General features: G+C 32.2%; 1 protein-coding gene across 13 annotated transcripts in view; it reads right to left on the reverse strand.

Moving 5' to 3' along the window:
• The window catches only part of LOC129001443 (hemicentin-2-like), a 568,069-nt gene that overhangs the window by 116,648 nt on the left and 431,300 nt on the right, over positions 1-20,121 (reverse strand). For 11 of the 13 annotated variants that reach the window (XR_008491460.1, XR_008491458.1, XR_008491457.1 and 8 more), the window contains exon 2: positions 14,073-14,096. The exons of the other annotated variants lie outside the window; for them this stretch is intronic. Coding sequence is in view for 7 of the 11 variants with exons in the window: in XM_054428720.1 (XP_054284695.1) it covers positions 14,073-14,096 (24 nt within the window). In the remaining 4 variants the exon portion in view is untranslated. The remainder of the gene's footprint in view (positions 1-14,072; positions 14,097-20,121) is intronic. 13 annotated transcript variants of the gene reach the window in all.

Consider the following 20,121-nt stretch of genomic DNA (forward strand, 5'->3'; position numbering starts at 1 on the left):
ATTGACGTGCCACGTATATTTATTATTGTTTAGTTTATCCTTAGCTAACAACAGAACATACTATTTGCTATTAATGTGATGTAATATTTCCCTTCATATACTCAGTTTAAGCGTAGGGTTAATTTATGTACGAGAATAGCGTAGTGGATTTCTAAGAGTAGTGGTTGTATGAGTACGAGCAACAAAAGACCGTAATACTCCTCCCCCGCGGCTGTGTATCTCATCAGATACTCCTTTAGAATATAAGGCTTAGGGTTTTTGTAAATTAATGATTCAGAAAAGTGTAAGTGGCATGGATATTCTGAAACGCGTAGATAACGACGAATGTTGTTAATATAAGGAATAATATCAGTTTAATTCTAGCAAAACAATATTTAAGTTACTTTTCGGACGGATATTTTAGTAATTAATAAGATTCTGTACAAAAAACCAGAACACAAGTACGTTAGTTACGTGGGTAGTTAGTTAGTACGTTTCATTAGTATTTCGGTTAACCAAGGTTCAATTGGCAGCAGATTTACATACAAAATATCCTAAACCTTATGCATTTGGCTTTAAGAACTAACTACTTGTACTTGTTCCTGAAAGTTCAAACACTAGACATACTGTTGCCAACATACGAGGTACTACTAGTCTTAGTCGATCCAACAATTTATGTTTGGCTGTCCTCATAACACCACAGCAAGCAACCTAGACCTCACTACACTACACTCTACTTGTACTTAGCACACTAGACCTGTATCATCATATAGAGTACAATGTACAACAGTAGGGTAGTGTCAGGTAACACCTCTAGGCTAATGTGTACCACAACAAACAACCTAGACCTCACTAGACAACACTACATGTACTTAGCACACTGGACCTGTATCATCATATAGAGTACAATGTACAACAGTAGAGTAGTGTCAGGTAACACCTCTAGGCTAATGTGTACCACAACAAACAACCTAGACCTCACTAGACAACACTACATGTACTTAGCACACTGGACCTGTATCATCATATAGAGTACAATGTACAACAGTAGAGTAGTGTCAGGTAACACCTCTAGGCTAATGTGTACCACAACAACCAACCTAGACCTCACTACACAACACTCTACTTGTACTTAGCACACTAGACTTGTATCATCATATAGAGTACACTGTACAACAGTAGGGTAGTGTCAGGTAACACCTCTAGGCTAATGTGTACCACAACAAGCAACCTAGACCTCACTAGACAACACTACATGTACTGAGCACACTAGACTTGTATCATCATACAGAGTACAATGTACAACAGTAGGGTAGTGTCAGGTAACACCTCTAGGCTAATGTGTACCACAACAAGCAACCTAGACCTCACTAGACAACACTACATGTACTTAGCACACTGGACCTGTATCATCATATAGAGTACAATGTACAACAGTAGAGTAGTGTCAGGTAACACCTCTAGGCTAATGTGTACCACAGCAAGCAACCTAGACCTCACTAGACAACACTACATGTACTTAGCACACTGGACCTGTATCATCATATAGAGTACAATGTACAACAGTAGGGTAGTGTCAGGTAACACCTCTAGGCTAATGTGTACCACAGCAAGCAACCTAGACCTCACTAGACAACACTACATGTACTTAGCACACTGGACCTGTATCATCATATAGAGTACAATGTACAACAGTAGAGTAGTGTCAGGTAACACCTCTAGGCTAATGTGTACCACAACAAACAACCTAGACCTCACTAGACAACACTACATGTACTTAGCACACTGGACCTGTATCATCATATAGAGTACAATGTACAACAGTAGAGTAGTGTCAGGTAACACCTCTAGGCTAATGTGTACCACAACAACCAACCTAGACCTCACTACACAACACTCTACTTGTACTTAGCACACTAGACTTGTATCATCATATAGAGTACACTGTACAACAGTAGGGTAGTGTCAGGTAACACCTCTAGGCTAATGTGTACCACAACAAGCAACCTAGACCTCACTAGACAACACTACATGTACTGAGCACACTAGACTTGTATCATCATACAGAGTACAATGTACAACAGTAGGGTAGTGTCAGAAGCAACCTAGACCTCACTAGACAACACTACATGTACTGAGCACTCTAGACTTGTATCATCATACAGAGTACACTGTACAACAGTAGGGTAGTGTCAGAAGCAACCTAGACCTCACTAGACAACACTACATGTACTGAGCACTCTAGACTTGTATCATCATACAGAGTACACTGTACAACAGTAGGGTAGTGTCAGAAGCAACCTAGACCTCACTAGACAACACTACATGTACTGAGCACTCTAGACTTGTATCATCATACAGAGTACACTGTACAACAGTAGGGTAGTGTCAGAAGCAACCTAGACCTCACTAGACAACACTACATGTACTGAGCACTCTAGACTTGTATCATCATACAGAGTACACTGTACAACAGTAGGGTAGTGTCAGAAGCAACCTAGACCTCACTAGACAACACTACATGTACTGAGCACTCTAGACTTGTATCATCATACAGAGTACACTGTACAACAGTAGGGTAGTGTCAGAAGCAACCTAGACCTCACTAGACAACACTACATGTACTGAGCACTCTAGACTTGTATCATCATACAGAGTACAATGTACAACAGTAGGGTAGTGTCAGAAGCAACCTAGACCTCACTAGACAACACTACATGTACTGAGCACTCTAGACTTGTATCATCATACAGAGTACAATGTACAACAGTAGGGTAGTGTCAGAAGCAACCTAGACCTCACTAGACAACACTACATGTACTGAGCACTCTAGACTTGTATCATCATACAGAGTACAATGTACAACAGTAGGGTAGTGTCAGAAGCAACCTAGACCTCACTAGACAACACTACATGTACTGAGCACTCTAGACTTGTATCATCATACAGAGTACACTGTACAACAGTAGGGTAGTGTCAGAAGCAACCTAGACCTCACTAGACAACACTACATGTACTGAGCACTCTAGACTTGTATCATCATACAGAGTACACTGTACAACAGTAGGGTAGTGTCAGAAGCAACCTAGACCTCACTAGACAACACTACATGTACTGAGCACTCTAGACTTGTATCATCATACAGAGTACACTGTACAACAGTAGGGTAGTGTCAGAAGCAACCTAGACCTCACTAGACAACACTACATGTACTGAGCACTCTAGACTTGTATCATCATATAGAGTACAATGCACAACAGTAGGGTAGTGTCAGGTAACACCTCTAGGCTAATGTGTACCACAACAAGCAACCTAGACCTCACTACACAACATTACTTGTAGCACACAATAATTTCTTTTCGTCTACAGTATTAATAAACTCTATGTCACAAATTACCAACTATTTCAACTCCTGATCAAGTATTCCACTATGGTTGTTTCCCACTAAGCTCTAGATCAAAATCTGCGGTTTGAACATTGATATGAAATATATTCATCACACAGCACACGACAGGGGATTTACTTTGGTGTTAATTACACCATCGGTAAGCCTTGGCTTGCTGGCTTCCACTTTTATATTTGAAACTTGCCACGCCAACTCAATCGTTTCATATCAATGATATTTAAATTGTTTGATATCATCTTTGTTAGTTTGTTATTTGATCATTAGTTTGTTATTTGATTGCCTTTTTGCTCTAATCTAAATGTTAAGTTAATGATATTGTCATAATTGGCGTTTTTATTTATTTCTAATCTACATATTGTTTAATTTAATCAAAATAATGCAGAAAGTATTTATGGGTTAAAAATAATTGTTCAATTTATGTTGTTAACTGAGAATCTGTCTTATCCTTATTGACTTGGTATGCAGCGTCAAAAGATTTACACTAATGCATCACTTTTATATAACAAAGTCAACTGAAATATTTTTTCATATAATATCCAGATGCTCATTTATATTGGATTTCAACAATCTAGTTCGTTGGGTATAAAAGTTGTTTTCTCTGTAACTGAAACAATTTTGCTTCACGTCTTACTCTGCTTTAACTTCATTAGTAGGTTAATAGAATGCCATGTAATTACGTTGACATACAAATAATTGGTCTGTTCGTTACTGTACTTACGTAGGAATGTTTAGACACGTATTTTGAATGCCAAAATATAATGATATTACAAATAAAATAGGTACAATTGAATTGTTTAGTTTGACAACAAAGTGTGCGCCTTGTAGAAATATACAAAATTTTAATTCAGCTTTGTTCATAATTCTGTGCTTTCGTAGAGAGGTGTGTTGTATCAAAAAAATATTACAATATTATTTTGATTACACATTTTGCATCTTTTAAATATATTCCACCTTTTTCATACACTTAAACATTACCTGTAATATAGTAATCGATTTCTTTGTAAGTGAAACCTAAATCTCAAATATTACTTATTCTGTTGAAACAATGTTTTTCAAAATTACGTTTTGAAATGTTCTTGCTAATGCTACTCGACATTCAAATGGTTTAAATTGAAGAGTTATGCAAGATTGTTTGATAAAAAACGTATTTGTTCTACTTGTAATATCTGGATGGAATTGTAGTTCACCAGACAATAGTCAATATTGGGAAGCTACAGCATTTTCACGATTAACTCTATATTATAAAACACTATATTGCCCTGAATTAGGTAATTTTCGTGCATATAAATTGTCATCAAACAGTTTAAAGTTGACAAACCTTTGAAAAAACTACCGTGTCGCTTATAAAAATGAGATGCAAAAAATGTTGCCTGTAACATGCCTGTAAAACAACCTCGCGATGAGTAAAGTTTGTTTTACGAAACCAAAACGATCAAACTTAACCATGGTACAAGAACTTGTGGGTACACAAGTCAGTAAATGTTAACATTTGGTCGGGAGACCACAATGTTTATGCTTCACCCAGCTTAATATCAATACCACTTCTGTTTGGTTGGAGCAAATTAAAGCCTTTGAATATTTAAATGTAATTTTAGATATTATTAAATTTGAATATAGAAACTTCTCTGAATTACTTTAACCATTTAATCATAGCACTTAGATGTTTGTGGGTTATTAAAAATACATAATAAATCTAATGTTAATGAATATTTTGAAGTTCATTAATTTGAAATACCCCTTTTTATAGTTAGATGTGAAAAATGTGCTTAATGGTTAAACTACTGGATTTGAGTTTTACAAAACTTATTTTTAAAATGCTAGATATCTTGATCTGAATTACTAAACTATTTATTTTTGGTAACGCTTAGGACGTTTTCAAACAAAAAGTAAAACATTATAAAGGTATTTTTACATCATGTCACAGTTGAAGGTATTTCAATTATAAAGATTTCATTACTGAACATGATGTTTCTGCAGTACTCTCTTATCAATCAAATGTTCTTGCGATATTTTGAGGAATATTAATCCTTCAGGCATAGAAAAAATAATTAAATATAGACCGTCAGCTGTGCTGTGGTTACCATAGGTTGTGGTGCACACCGCTGGGAGCGCCACGTAATTACGGCCTACGCGCTACGTAACTACACGGTGCTCCCAGCGGTGTGCACCACAGCCTATGGTAACTACTGCACGGCTAACAGTCTATATTTCATTCTTTTTGTCTATGCTACAGGTCAGTATCAGAAACACTCGTGACGAGGAGTCGAGAGCATACAAACAAACCAAAGGACGCTGTCATTTAAAATTACAGAAAACTAGTTTTTCAAGAACCTTTTCCGATACCAAGAATTAAAAAAAGGTTACCTACAACAATTCACTGTTTATATTTGTACAATAGATTTCGTATACGATTACACTTTGCTTCTTATTGTGTTTCAGAGTAGTTATTTAAGCTTTTTACCACAATATGAAACAAACACAGTCCATTATATGTTTTTTAATAGTGGTTGTACATCCTAAGATATGTTTGTGTATCACTCTTGGTGTTTTTTTAGAATTTTTTCACCTGAGGAAAGATCAGTTTTCAGATCTTAAAACGTAGTGAGAGCTTTAAAATTGTTTATCAAGATGGAAAATGGCCTCAATAGTGTCATAAAATAAAATTAGTTGAGTAGGGCTGGTTAAGATAACGCAAGTTATATTCAGAAGTAATAGAACTATTATATGGGAATTTACAGTGCAAGAAAAATTTTAAACGTAATAATAGCTTTATTAATTCATGACCAATTAAATTAACGTATTGGCCAACTATGTTTTATTTACAAGTCCTGCGTTTTATAAAATCAAGGGTCGACCGATAAACCTGTTGGGAATAAGGTTCTTAATTTTTGTCTACTTTGATCAACTGTAGGAAAGTAATATGAAATAGTTCAATTACTGAATAACAATTACTTGAATCCTTAAAACTATTTTATATGCATTGTTCAAAGATAATTTTTTGAATGAATGAATGAAACAATACTTTATTTACATGATCTTAGTACAAGTTTTACAAAAACATTTCCATAATATAGACAGGTCCATGATTCACACAGCAGGCTCGCATTTTTCCAACTTGGTCTTATAAGACCGTCAGCCGGGTTGGCAAACACATTGTAAGACAATTTTTTATATTCGCCATACGTCTGATTTTCGGACGTTTTTGCCAATATAGTGTTTTTTTGGTTTTTTTACCCAAAACATGTTATCTAATGTAAAAATATAGCAAATAGATCTGTAAAAAAAGCTTATATAGGTTATACTTTATGATGATTTTAAAAATTGATTCGTTTGATAGAAAAAAGATTGATATGTCCGAAGTAAAATTCAGGTAATATTTTTTCTTCAAGGAACTAAATTTCTGCAATATGCCTATGCCTATTCACTAATTGAGAATTAAACTCTTTTAAATCCTCACCTCATTTATGGGTGATGCTATAACACACAGACTAAATAATATTTCTGCTGTCGCTTGACAATATTACCAGTCAGTAGTACGGACCAACCAAAAAGTAAAAAAAAACATACAAATTTCAAAGTAAACAAAAACAAGAGATATTATTTTAAAACGTAACTTCTATGAATATGCTTGGTTTTATTTTGTTAAAATACTGTATTCATTAAAAACGTCCGTTTAGTGTGTACCCCTCTGGCAGAACGTGTATTAATTTTGCGGTTTACCCACAAAATGTAATTCATACTTGTCAGTCTACCCAGTGGTTGACTGATTTACATTAGACTCGCTGGAATATTTTATTGTTTCGGTTGATTTTAAATTTAAATGAAATATGTCGGTTGAGGTCTGAGTTCATTTTTAATTAATAAAAACCACAGTTTAGAATATTTCTAGGAATAAAAGTCAAAATTGTTGACGGTACGTAATTTGTAAATGTTTTTAAACTTGTGGTATACACAATATGAAAACTATGTGGGAAATAAATACTTTTGTTCTTGATTCAAAATATTAAACTATTTTCCATAAAGTCAATTTCGATGTGTACCCGGTTAAAATGCTTCGAGTGAATTTCCATTTGTCAATATTGATATCTTTTGAATATTTGATTATTTGCTCTTACTAAAAGTCTTCATGCATTATTTAATCTTTGAACTGTTCCAATCGTATATCAAACTTTTTTAAATACCAAAAATATTTTAAGTTTGGAAAATTGAATTTAAATCGAACAGTTTAGCACACTTTAAATACAAATTGGCAGTTGAATTTATCAAGGACTTGTCATAAAAAGTAGAGTATTTTATTGATTTTTTTTTAAGTTAATCAGGTAAATAAGCCAGTGTAATCTATGATGTAATTTAAATCATTTTCCTAACGTAAGGTTCTTCTCGTAATTTATTTCAAACAACACCACATCAACAACACAATCCATATTATTAGCCTCTAAACAATAATTTAGACTTTTGAATGCGTTAAATACTTTTTTCCTAGGACGCTAGGCACGAACCTGAAATTGTTTTTCACATTACTTCAACTAGACCTAGGGGTTGTAGCATTATCACATCGATAAAATCCATTGGTGAATAGGCGGGATTTGAACCCAGGACCTCTGGAAGTGGAGTCCCGTGCTCTAACCACTAGACCAGCTCGCTACCCCACGTTAAATACTTTAATTTTAATCAAAATCGCATTACTACTATAGCTAACAATCTTAGTTTGGATCGTGCATCAAGACACAATTGCATTACGAATTACATTACCGAATATAAATCCTAATCCACGAGGAGTAGGCAACCTGCATATTTCAATGCAAGTTGTAAAACAATTAGGACCACAATGGGCTTAGAGATAGTTGGAGATACTTCATCATAGTGTGCACAAATTCACAAACTTTGCCGACTAAGGGCTCGCAGGATGATCGTGCTTAGTGGCGGCTATGGTATTAGTTTTGGATACAATCTCAGTTCTGATTGAGTTTTGGACCTACATAAAATCTACTGCCCTCCTCCCATTGTCCTAACATGATTAGGGTTATGGACCCTCGTATGGGGTCTTGTGTTGTAGTGCTTTCGTAACAAGGGTCGATGAGATCGTTTGAGAGGGTGTTAGGGGTAGTTTATGTTTATTGGTAATGTTTGAGGTCGGTTTAGTGTATTGTTTAGTTGCAATGTTGTATTTTTAACATTTTATTTTGTAATATTTTTTGCATTCTACGTTATGCTCAACATGTATTTTTCCTGAGTAGCAACTTCTAAACTGCTAAAGTAGAAATGCATAGGAAAATCTTTTGGGGTTCCTTCAAAGAACTGAATAAAAATACAAATCTGATAAACATTTAGTATAATGCAGACAATATCTACTTACGTTAGAGTAATGATACAACATATATTGTGTCTATGTATGTCCTTTTAATAATACGCCATGTCAGTGTGTATAAGCCGTTTAGATTTATTTAAACTTATCATTTTAGTATATAAAATAATATTTTATACGAGTTAATTGGTATATTTCTTTAGTATTAATTGGATATCTGCTGTCAGGTTTTATACACTTTGTGAGACTGGCTGCTTGTTGTATAATTAAATGTATATTTAAAAATATAGCCTACACATATTTGTAAAAAAAAACGCAGTAATTGAAGGTAGGTCCAAATAATGGTTTATTTAAAATTATTTAGATAATTTCGCAAATTATTTCGCATAATTAGTTATATCATAAATAAAAAAAAAAAAAAAAATTATTTATACATAATAAAAAGAACGTGTTTAGCCTACAAACATCTTTATAATATTAAGGTTATAAGTTATCTGATTAATGTTACATTTTATTCAACTGGTTTGTAAATAAAAACACTAAACATGACTTTATTTCACAAAAACATGAAGACCCAGCTTATCCTAGTTTGTAGTTTGGTCATAAATTGAGGGGTTTAGGTCTAGTACCCAATGATGTGAAATATTTATGCTTAAGCATCGATTTAGGCAAGGTTTTGATGGATTCGCTCAAATGGTTGCTAACTAAATTGTAGTACTGTTTCAAAAAGTAACCTGTAATAAGTTTTATTTTATTTTATGTATCAAATAGCAAGTACTAAGTACAAACAAAATTTGTTTCATTCTCATTAAAAAGTTATATAAATATTTTTTTCGTGTGACCCTCGCAATGTAAACAAACATTATTTTACACTTTATTATACAATATGTTTTAGTTTATCATTCATACAAACCGTTCAGCTATTAGTTAGGTGGCTCAGTTGAAAATTGAATGGATAGTAAAAAAATCTCAATATTGATATGTTCTTGTATGTACTATTACTAAGATAAAATAAGATTTACCAAGTTTTTATATTGAGCTAGCAGTTAAGAACCGTAGGGAATATTATTATTAATGTAAAAGCCAAGGAAGCATTATCCATGCATCCATCTCGCTATGGTTGCGAGAAACATTAATGTTGAAGACCGTTTGACCTTTGAAAGCATTTTTAGTCGTTTGTCAATGTCACTAATGTCGGTAAACATAAATTTATTCTTAAAAGGGTTCATACAATTTCCTTCCATGACTCACATATAAGCTACCCAAAATATTTCAGTAGTGTTCATTAATTGAATTGAAAACAATAGTTTTGCAATCAAAGTCACGCTAGTTAGGATTTCCAAAAACTACCACATTCCTTAATAAATGTTAACTCTATACCTATAAACACTGCAATAAATTAATAATTCAAATAATATAATAGTAGCATTAATTTATTTTGCTCTTACCTATGTAACTTGTAAAATTTCTATAATGTTTTGAATATAATTTTTTTATATTATATTTAATCTACTAAATGGTAGCATTACTTTATTTTGCTCTTACCTATGTAACTTGTAAAATTTCTATAATGTTTTGAATATAATTTTCTTATATATTTAATCTACTAAGCTACAAACAGAACACCTAGAATGTTTGTGCATAAACATGTCACTTTCCTTTTTTCAGATTATTTATACTTACTTAGGACCTAAAAGACTGAAGTATTATAAAAAAAAAAAATTGAAATACATTTCTACACTTAACTACAGCGTGTATACAATATTTGTTTTTTCTAAATAATTAATTATTCATTGTTTGACTATTTAAACCTTGATCTAATGGTTACTGTAAAGGACATTTTTACTTTTTTGGTACTGATTCACAAATGATTGAATAATCTATTTGTCACAAGAAATAAACTAACATCCCAAATACAGGTTAGAATAAAGAATACAAAACATATTAGGGCCATAGATAGGCTATATTATTAGGGTTATAACATGGTTATATCAGGCCAAGTATTTTCTGTCAAAGATGTAAATGATTATTATATGAAATGAGACTAGAAAACACGAGGGTTAAGCTTGATTCAACTTTTATTTTAGGAAACACGAATCAACTGCTTTTAAATAATTGTTGTAAATGTCTTACCACGAACTGATATAACCCCAATGATGAAACCAGAAACATGTTACCACAGAAAGAACTGGGCTACATGTTTATAACGGGGCCATACAACAATAAATCACCCGAGCACGACCATCAGAGCCAGATTACAACATTAAGCCCTACTACACAATATAATCAGGGTAGGATGTAAATGTTGCAAATTACATAATAAATCCTGGTTTGTGCTGGGCCCAACATGACCGCCTGACTCAAAAACAACTTGAAACTGTTCAATTTGTACCCAACAATGAAAGATGTCACAAGAGTAACAGATTGCTTCATGTACAGAGTTTTGATTGAGTATTGTCGTGATGTAACTAATGTAAATGTGTTTTAAGCATATATTTTTGGTATTCAATGTTATCATAGTGAATTTGGTTAATGAGTTTTGAAAGTGTTTTAATTTATAAATATATGAAATATACATATTGTCATATAAAATAAAAAAAATATATACCTAATCAGGTAAATATAGAGCCGCTTGGTAATTTCTTGTTGTGAATTTTTAAATCCGTAAGCAATACAGTTACCCGTAAAGCAATAATTATGTCTTTGTTAATCAAATGGTCAGTACAGTATTAAATCAACATATGTTAGAGCTGGTTGTTCATAAATTATAAAATGCGCTCCTGTAATTATTGTTAACATCATAATCATATCATTAACATCACTAGACCCATTAACATCACATGAATCATATTTAAATAAAACGCAAACAATCAAATCAAAAGCAATACACATAGTTTTGGGCTGTGGTAAAGTATGGTTAGCTTCAACTTTTAACAGGCAATACTGCAGTTTAAGTATCGCATTTAATGCTCACTAGTGAACCTGTGCGGCTCGATGCCCCGCAAAATTACATACGAATTTAGAAAACAAATCCATCGTGTTATATATTGGCTCAACGTCAAAAATTAAATACAGTAATAATAAATCCTTAGAAGAGAAGCAGTCTAGCCATTTTCTAGCTGTATGTGTGAATTAATAAGTGTTCAATTATGTAATAGGGTAGTTATTTTAAAAAAAAGTTTTAAACACATTTAACAAAGCTTTTTGTCACATCAAACCAATAGGCCTATGTAGCATATTTTGAGGGTAATAAAATGCTGCTTGAAGAAAACACTTTGAAAAATAAACACTAAAAAAAATATTTTAACCACAAAAGCACTTCCATGAATACTACGATTTTAGTCTTGAAGTTACCTTCAGGAAGATTACCCTCGTCAAAATTTCCCATAATGAATATGTGTAACCTATTAAAAGATGTAGCCTAACTTAAAACAGAAATAATATATTGTTGCTCATGACTGAAATTGGTCTGGGTAAGAACAGTGCTGCTCTTTAATTAAAGTGCTTAAGGCTTGGTGCTTTCATAACTGCAAACTCAAAATACACCCACAAGTAAAAAAGAATCAAGTTATTGGTTGTGTAACCTATTTTTGTGTAACAACATTATTCACATGAAGTAGATGATTTGTTTGATTTGTCGATCAGCTGTTCTGTTTCAAATGGATTAATAATGTCAAAGATTTGTGATTTTAAATACATAAATTATTATAGTAAAGTTTTCTAAATCGTGGTAACTTAATCTCAACTAAATTTTACTACTCCCAGAATTAAAATAAAGTAGTAAGATCCATTATGAGTAAACTTTAAGGTATACAATCCTTGATTGAAATGTAGTATACATTAACAGTCATAATACACAGCAATTATTATGTAGTAGACTTTGACTATGTTCAAGTAACAAACATATGTTTCTGTAAATAAAAATTATCTCCTATGTTATCCTTATGGAGAAATACGAAACTTTAAAGGGCGCCAGGGCCTCACTCTCTTATTATTTCCCTAAAAAGAAAGTTTCCTGCAAAACTTCACGTTACGCTCTTTCCAATGACCCCAAAAACATGTCAATCGGTTCAGTAGTTTCGGAGGAGTAATTGTCACAAAAAACCTGCTTGCGTATTAAATAAGTATAGATGTTATGCATATGTATTTTAATTTTGCCACCATCACGTATTCCTACTAAGGTGTAGGTAACGGTCCCATAACTCAGAATAAGCCGTCGTGCTCTCCCAGCTCAGACTCACATTTACATGTAGTAATGTTAGTTATGGTGCAGTAAAGAAGGAGATTTCAATGTACTTCAGGATTTTGGGTCGCTTTACAGCAAAGCAATGAATTCCAAAGAGCACAAGGTTTAAGATGTAACGCCACAGTTTATTTCGCCTCTTACGTGCCTAGCAAATACACAGGGTGTTTTTGTTTAGTTCTATTGGAACTGTGTGGATGGATTAACTATGAAATTTCAAGAGTTGTATTTTTTTCATGTCCGAATTTTTGGACTATTTTTGCGAGGTTTTCAACATTGATACTGAACACTAGTTTCTGAAGCTGATTTGTATAAATTTTGGCTGTTGATACTTTTTGTTACGGTTAGTAATATAAATAGCTATAAACATATTTGTCGTACAATTTCCTGAATGTTACCATGAAACTGTCCTTCCTATTTTCAGTCCCTTTTGAAATCCTTGGAACTTTATACTCTTCTCAGGATTTTGTACACATTGTTTTGGTAAACGTAGTTGTTAAAAAGAGTTTTAAATTCATATTTAATTACTATTTATAATCCATGGTTCTAAATTTAAAACGTCTGAATACACAATACGACATAACTTCGAACAACTTTACATTATAAGCTAATGGAAAAACTGTACTACTTACCAATCTGGAACAATTTGAAACCCTCTTACCTGGAATTAAAGTTAAATAGAACAATACATTAAAATGTAAGAAGTGTGACATGAAATTGATGCGTGAGACTAAACTTGATTAAAATATGTGAATAAATTTGAAAACATGTAGAATATGGAAGAAAATATGAAGCAAAATATTCAACCAGCACACAAAACGAATATTATATTACTACATCGAGAATACCGATTAGAAAATGATAAAAACATCACTTAAAGCGAATTATTAGAAAAAAGTGAATTGAATGCAACATTACGAATACGGTTATATACAAAAAGCGAAAAGCGAATAAAACAACACTAATAACTATTTAAACTTACCAAAATTGTTAAGATTGTAAAAATTTGCATTATTTAGAAAACTTTATGAAACACATGATAAGAGTGAATAAGCCTGGAAGTGGAAGCAACATTAAAAATGTTTGCGGGGATTCCGGCCAAAGAGGTTTAAAAAATTAAGCCGAAACACACTTCTTACCTTCAAAAATCTCAATCTCGTCTCCTGAAAACATAAAAATTAAGTGAATTTTTTCTCTTATTATACTTTTTACATCAAACAAAAGAATAATATTTGATTATTGTTTCTTTTGCATTTTTCGGTTATTATATCCAAAGATGATTCAGATAAATAAATGCTTTACTTCTTAGTATCTTGGCCTTATAAGAAATAAATCACAATTATAAGAGACAATTAATTATCTATAAGTAACTATCTTGATTATTAATTTCTCGACAAATAAAAATATAGATAAATAAATTCAAGTAAACAAATATAAGTTCTCTTTACCCAATATGTAATAAAGGATATATTGTCTAGATTCGTACTTCTCTTGACTAATTTTATTATTAGCATACACAACAATCAATAACAATTTACCAAGCAATGTTTTCTACGTATTAGCCTGCAATAAAAAAATCATTTGTTCTGAAACAGTGGACTTGTATTACTTTGAAGTCGAGAGGCTTATCAGTAAAGAGAAAGGTGACGGTTTTAACACTTCTCTAGCCGGTGTTGTGCCAGAAGCGACCGTGCCAGAAGCGACCCGTGCCGCTAGCGACCCACCAATTTTCTACCGTGCCGCTAGCGACCCAAGAATTTGGTGCGGGAGGCGAGTAATGAATTAACGCCGATTCAACTTATATTCTTAACAAAAACTAAACAGAATTTCACTGTAAAACCATTAAAACGATTTGCTGTCACATTAAATACATAACAAAATACTCCCGCCGCAGCAGTCCTGCAGACTAAATTTATTCCCACTTGGGGAAGAAAAATAGTTTTTTTTATGTAAATTGTATCGTATAATTCATACGAGTATACATTTACCAACACATATCCATAAATAAAATAAGCAAACTATAACAGTTTGTAGACTCCAGCTAGGTGCATTTATTGTAATAGGCCTATTTTTTTTATTCGTTCGTGTATGTGTGTGTAAAAGTTTATGGACATTAGTAAACAATGATAAGTATTTTTTTCCAACTGCAATGTTTTGACAATGGCCGATACAAGCCGAAACATGTAAACAACCTACTATTTGAGCTGTTTGTCGGATTATAAGGTATGTAACCCTATTTATCACATTTAATATAACAGCTCAGGAGCTAGAATGGAAATGAATTATAACCAAATTACTTAAATTACCAATTACATATATTTTTACGAATGGTGTTTTTGCTCTCTAGGGGCATCAAAACGAAAAATGAAATAGGTCCCGGGTCTAGGTCTTTCAATGAGACCTACGGTAATAGCTTATTCCATATATGGAAAAGAGTATTCTAGCACAACTAAATAAAGAAGATTTTGAGGTTTCTAGTCACGGCAGCTTACAACCCCTGATGTTGTCGACCTGCTATCACAAAAAATGACTAAGACGTCTCTACTAACTCAAAAATAATAGGCCAAATATAAGGCAAGAAAAGGGTAGGAATTTATTGTATATACTGTATATATTTATAATGACGAAGCTATCCATCCAGCTGATGATTTAGCTAAAAAATCCCAAAAAAATTTAAAACGCTTAAGTACAAATTGTGGCTTTTGTTAGGCCTATAATCCCGGTTATGTCACAATTATTGTAGCTTTTGCACCTGCTATATGTTGTGGTAAACGTACGATTTGTATATTTGTAAATAATTTCTTTTGTTAATATTTAAACCATATAGCTTATTTTTATTAATTACTTTTATATTTTTGAACTGTTATGTGTAGGCATTGACTAAGGAAACAAAATTTTTTTCCCTTGTCTGTGGTGTAGGTCAATAAATCTATTGCATTGTTATTAATTATCTGTCATAGGCTATATCATCAAACAGTTTATTGCTCTTAATTCATCTTTATACAAATTTTTTTTTAACTCCAACTGTTATTGTCACAAAAATAAAAAAAAAACTTTGTAGCCAGACTGTTGATTTTTTATTAAGAAAGTCCCTATTTGATTGGCTGTGTTTTCTGAACTGAAATGTGTATTTCCTAAAGATCAAATTCAGTATTTCATTTCAGTTTCGAGATTTGGAAATACAATTACTTATCTATTATGCAGTAAATTTGGGGGAAGGGGAGGAATTATTTATAAATATCGGAGGGCCACTTTAAACGCAATGAAAAAAAAAATTAATTAAATGAAAACAAGCTGTTGTAATTATTCGTATGCTTTGCAACGGACAGGACGTTGAAGAAAGAGTCCAAGTATCTATTTCAAATAATAATCCAAACATAATATGTTAACAATTGTTAACACATCAACTTCATTAAATTCTAAGAAGCTATCTCCAAACAGGCTAGTAGTAAAAATCCAAAGTTTGACGATTCGAATGGTTTCTGCTATTTGAATTTTGTCTGGATTTTATTAGTCCAAGTTGCACTAACTATCCAAATAATAAAACTTTATACCCGGTATTTTGTATACCTTTATTTTTTATTGTAGTTATTATTTATTTTTTTTCTTTCAACCAAATTATTACCAATTAACTGTCATGTCATGTTTTATAAATATCTGTTTTTTTTTTTTCAATTTAGAATATTTATTTACTGATAGAGGAAACTTCTCACGCACGGGCCTATGTGAGAGGGATTTCATAATTAACTACTAGGCCTATGTCAGTATGTTATTACATAACTAAGGCATAATTATTAAATTTGTACTGACAAAGTATTGTAACATAGTATTTTACCTACTGAAATAAACATTATTTTGATTATATTTGACAAACTACCTCCATGTGAAGTTTTATTTAGATCTTTTGAGTGGTTCCCGTGCGATTAAGTAGTATACAAACACACATCCACCATCTCATATTTACATATTTAGATAATAAATTGAAAAATAAAGAAAAGATAAGTTAATTGATTATATTGGCTCTTATAAAATGATAAAAATTCTAGATAAATTGATTGATTAAGTTACCACACATAACTTGAGTCTATGCTAGCAGCTGGGAACTAGAGATGCAAAAACACCTCTTTAGGCGAATATTGGGCTCTTCCAGGTGGTACATATTACTATAACAAGAATAGGATTTGTTTATAAGCCATTAACACCGATTTGAACAAAACATTGTAAAATCCTTTATCAAACAATGGGTCGCTAGTGGCACTCACGCTACTACCAGGGTCGCTTCTGGCACGATTTTGGCTGGGTCGTTTCTGGCACGGTCGCTTCCGGCACGTAATCCTCTAGCCTTATCACCTCTCAGGAAGAGAAAGCAATCCCGTGTTTACAAGGGCATCCGCCATGGTGCAGGACAGATGAGACGTTTGTGGACGTGTTATGCAACTCGTACATCTTTGTACTCGCTCATAAATCACTCTATTGACACGTAGTTTGAGAATAAGAAATATAATGTTTGGAACCTCTGAGATGGATTCATAAAACATTTCTAATGTATTGACTTGAACTGGTCAAATGTTTAACTTTTAGGAAACGTTCTTTGTTGGAAAGGCACAAAAAGATAAAAAAGACAACCTGCATAGGCCTTGGACCTTGTACATGGTGCTTGAAACAGCTCCTTCTGAATAGTAAAAAATAATTATAGCAATTTCCATATGCACTATTATATAATGTATCCTAGGGAAGACGTATACGTGAAGCTTAAATCGGACGGTAAAAATTGTGTGAAAAAATACCTAAGTATATTTACAACGCTTTTTAAATGCTTAAAATTCTATTATATTTATAATTAATGCAAGTAAAGTGTTAAAAAACCAATATTACATTAAAACTGCATATTTCTCTCAAACATTAGGTTTTTAAGCGAACTGGGAAAAATACAGTGGTATGTAGATGATTAAGGTAATTCCTTAAAGGATTCAGAGGTGCAAGCAATGTGTAAAATGTACATCAAAACCAATACATCAATATGTCAATCCATGGATTTCCTACGTTTCCAAACGGTTACCACTTACATATGGCGCAGGCAAACAGTATATTTCTCCCAGGAGCTGGAAACATTTCTGAATCAGTTCTAAACTCGAAGGTATGGCTATAAAGTAACTGCTGAACTTGTGCTGTGAGTCAGTAGCTTGTAAAGTAATGGCAGAACTTGGGACAAGAACACTCCAATACAGCCTCGCTTCGGAGGTGAATTCATCCCACATAGTATTGCATTGAATAGTGAGATGCAGCAAGGCTATAGTTATGATACTATTATTTTGGAGAAGCATACGAAGTCAAAACTTTGAAAAAAAAAATTGCGAACTACATTGCATTTTCACAATTAGGGCCTATTCAAAGGGTGGTTTCGTTTCTTTGCACTTACCTTATAAATAATAGCTGTATTTTTTACTACAAAATTTACTGCCAATTTATTTATTATGGTAACCTATAACTACAATTAAATATGGAACCTATGCTAGAGGATTGTGTATATTATATTGATTTAATATTCCTATTACTAAGCTTGTGAGCACAAATTGGATCGCATGAATAAACTTTTTGGATTTGCGTTCTAGTAAATTGTATTATAATACATAGATTTCCCATCAGAAAAATTTTTTATTATTAAATAGTAAGCTTTCAAATACTAAACAATAGTAAATTTTTTTCCAAAATATGCTTATATCAAAATTGGCCAAATGTTGCTCTGCTCCTGCCATAGATTTAAGTTAGTTGTTAAGTTTTCTGTTAAAATGCACGTTGTTACCACATAGGCTTCTTGTATCCACGTTGTAAATTGGTGATATATTGCTGTTAGAATAAATAAATAAAATTATTAAATTTTTTTAAGAGTATACCTGAACTAATAAACTTTGAAAAACTTACTAAGGGAATACTATGATTTGTTAAATGTTATTAATGGATTTAAAATTTTACGTGATTGTATATTCAATAAGCTACTATAATTTGTTTAAATGATGTATTTTCCCCTTACTTCTTTGCTATTTGAGCCAAATTTTACGAATGGCGAAAGCAAGAACAAATATATATTCGACAGTGGTACGTCGCTCAAACCAAAATTTTAGTATCAAACTTCATGGAGTTCTAACTACGAATTTATTTACATTTGTATCATGTACACAAATTACAGATTAAAATTAAATGTTTAACTCAAATAGAAAAGGTTTTCTTTTTACATACGTTTTATCAGCCACTGGAACGCGATGTTTTTGACACATGTGAAGTTATGTACAGTTAGGAAGCAGTTAAAACGTGTTAGTGGCTTGGAAAATTTAGAAAGATAGTAGACCCGACACAACTGACTAGAAAATGTTTCCCTCAGTGATTTATTTTGCAACCTTTCCTATTGATATAATATACGATGATCGCATATTATTATTTCAATTTTTTTTTATTTGAAATAATAAAATGATTATTATTTGAAAAATTATCATATATATGTGCTTATAAGCAACAATTTATGATAACAATATAAAATGATTAAATAAACTCTACTGTGAGACAAACAAAAACTGTGTTTTAGTTTTGCTAAGCATAACTTACCTATTTCCTGAATTTCTTTTGCAACACGCTAATTTTAAGTAATAATATTATCTTTGATTCCCTAAACGCAATTTTAATTTATCTTGTCCAATTGGAATAATGTTTGCTTTATAAAATCAGCGTGATTGATTATTTTACAATGTTCTATTAAAAAATTCATACCCTAAAGAATAAATTATATAATCGGCCAGTAAAAATGTATACTTCTTACTCAGGTTTATTAATTGTATAAATAAATATTATGTAACATAAAAAAACACGACTTTATATTAAGAAGTTCTGACATTGTAGAATTATTTGTGAAATTTCTCTCAGTCTATGTGAGATTTTATGATTTCAAATTAATTATAAATAAGTAAAAAAAAAAAAATTGATAAACACAATAGGAATCTGTGAATCATTGTACTAATGAGTGAAGTTAATTTTACACTATTATTGCTAAAAAAATACCTTAAATAAATAATCGGTACTCGATGTCAGATTCAGACGTAAGGAGTAGTACTAATATTTGCACGTAAAAAAAAATATTTGACCTTAAAAAAAACCGATGAGGGCAGAGGTATATTACGGAGGTAATTTATCGAATTT

This window comes from Macrosteles quadrilineatus, unplaced genomic scaffold (assembly GCF_028750875.1).
Source record: "Macrosteles quadrilineatus isolate MER2022 unplaced genomic scaffold, UCM_ALF_1.0 Scaffold_8__2_contigs__length_117827958, whole genome shotgun sequence".
NCBI lineage: Eukaryota > Metazoa > Arthropoda > Insecta > Hemiptera > Cicadellidae > Macrosteles > Macrosteles quadrilineatus.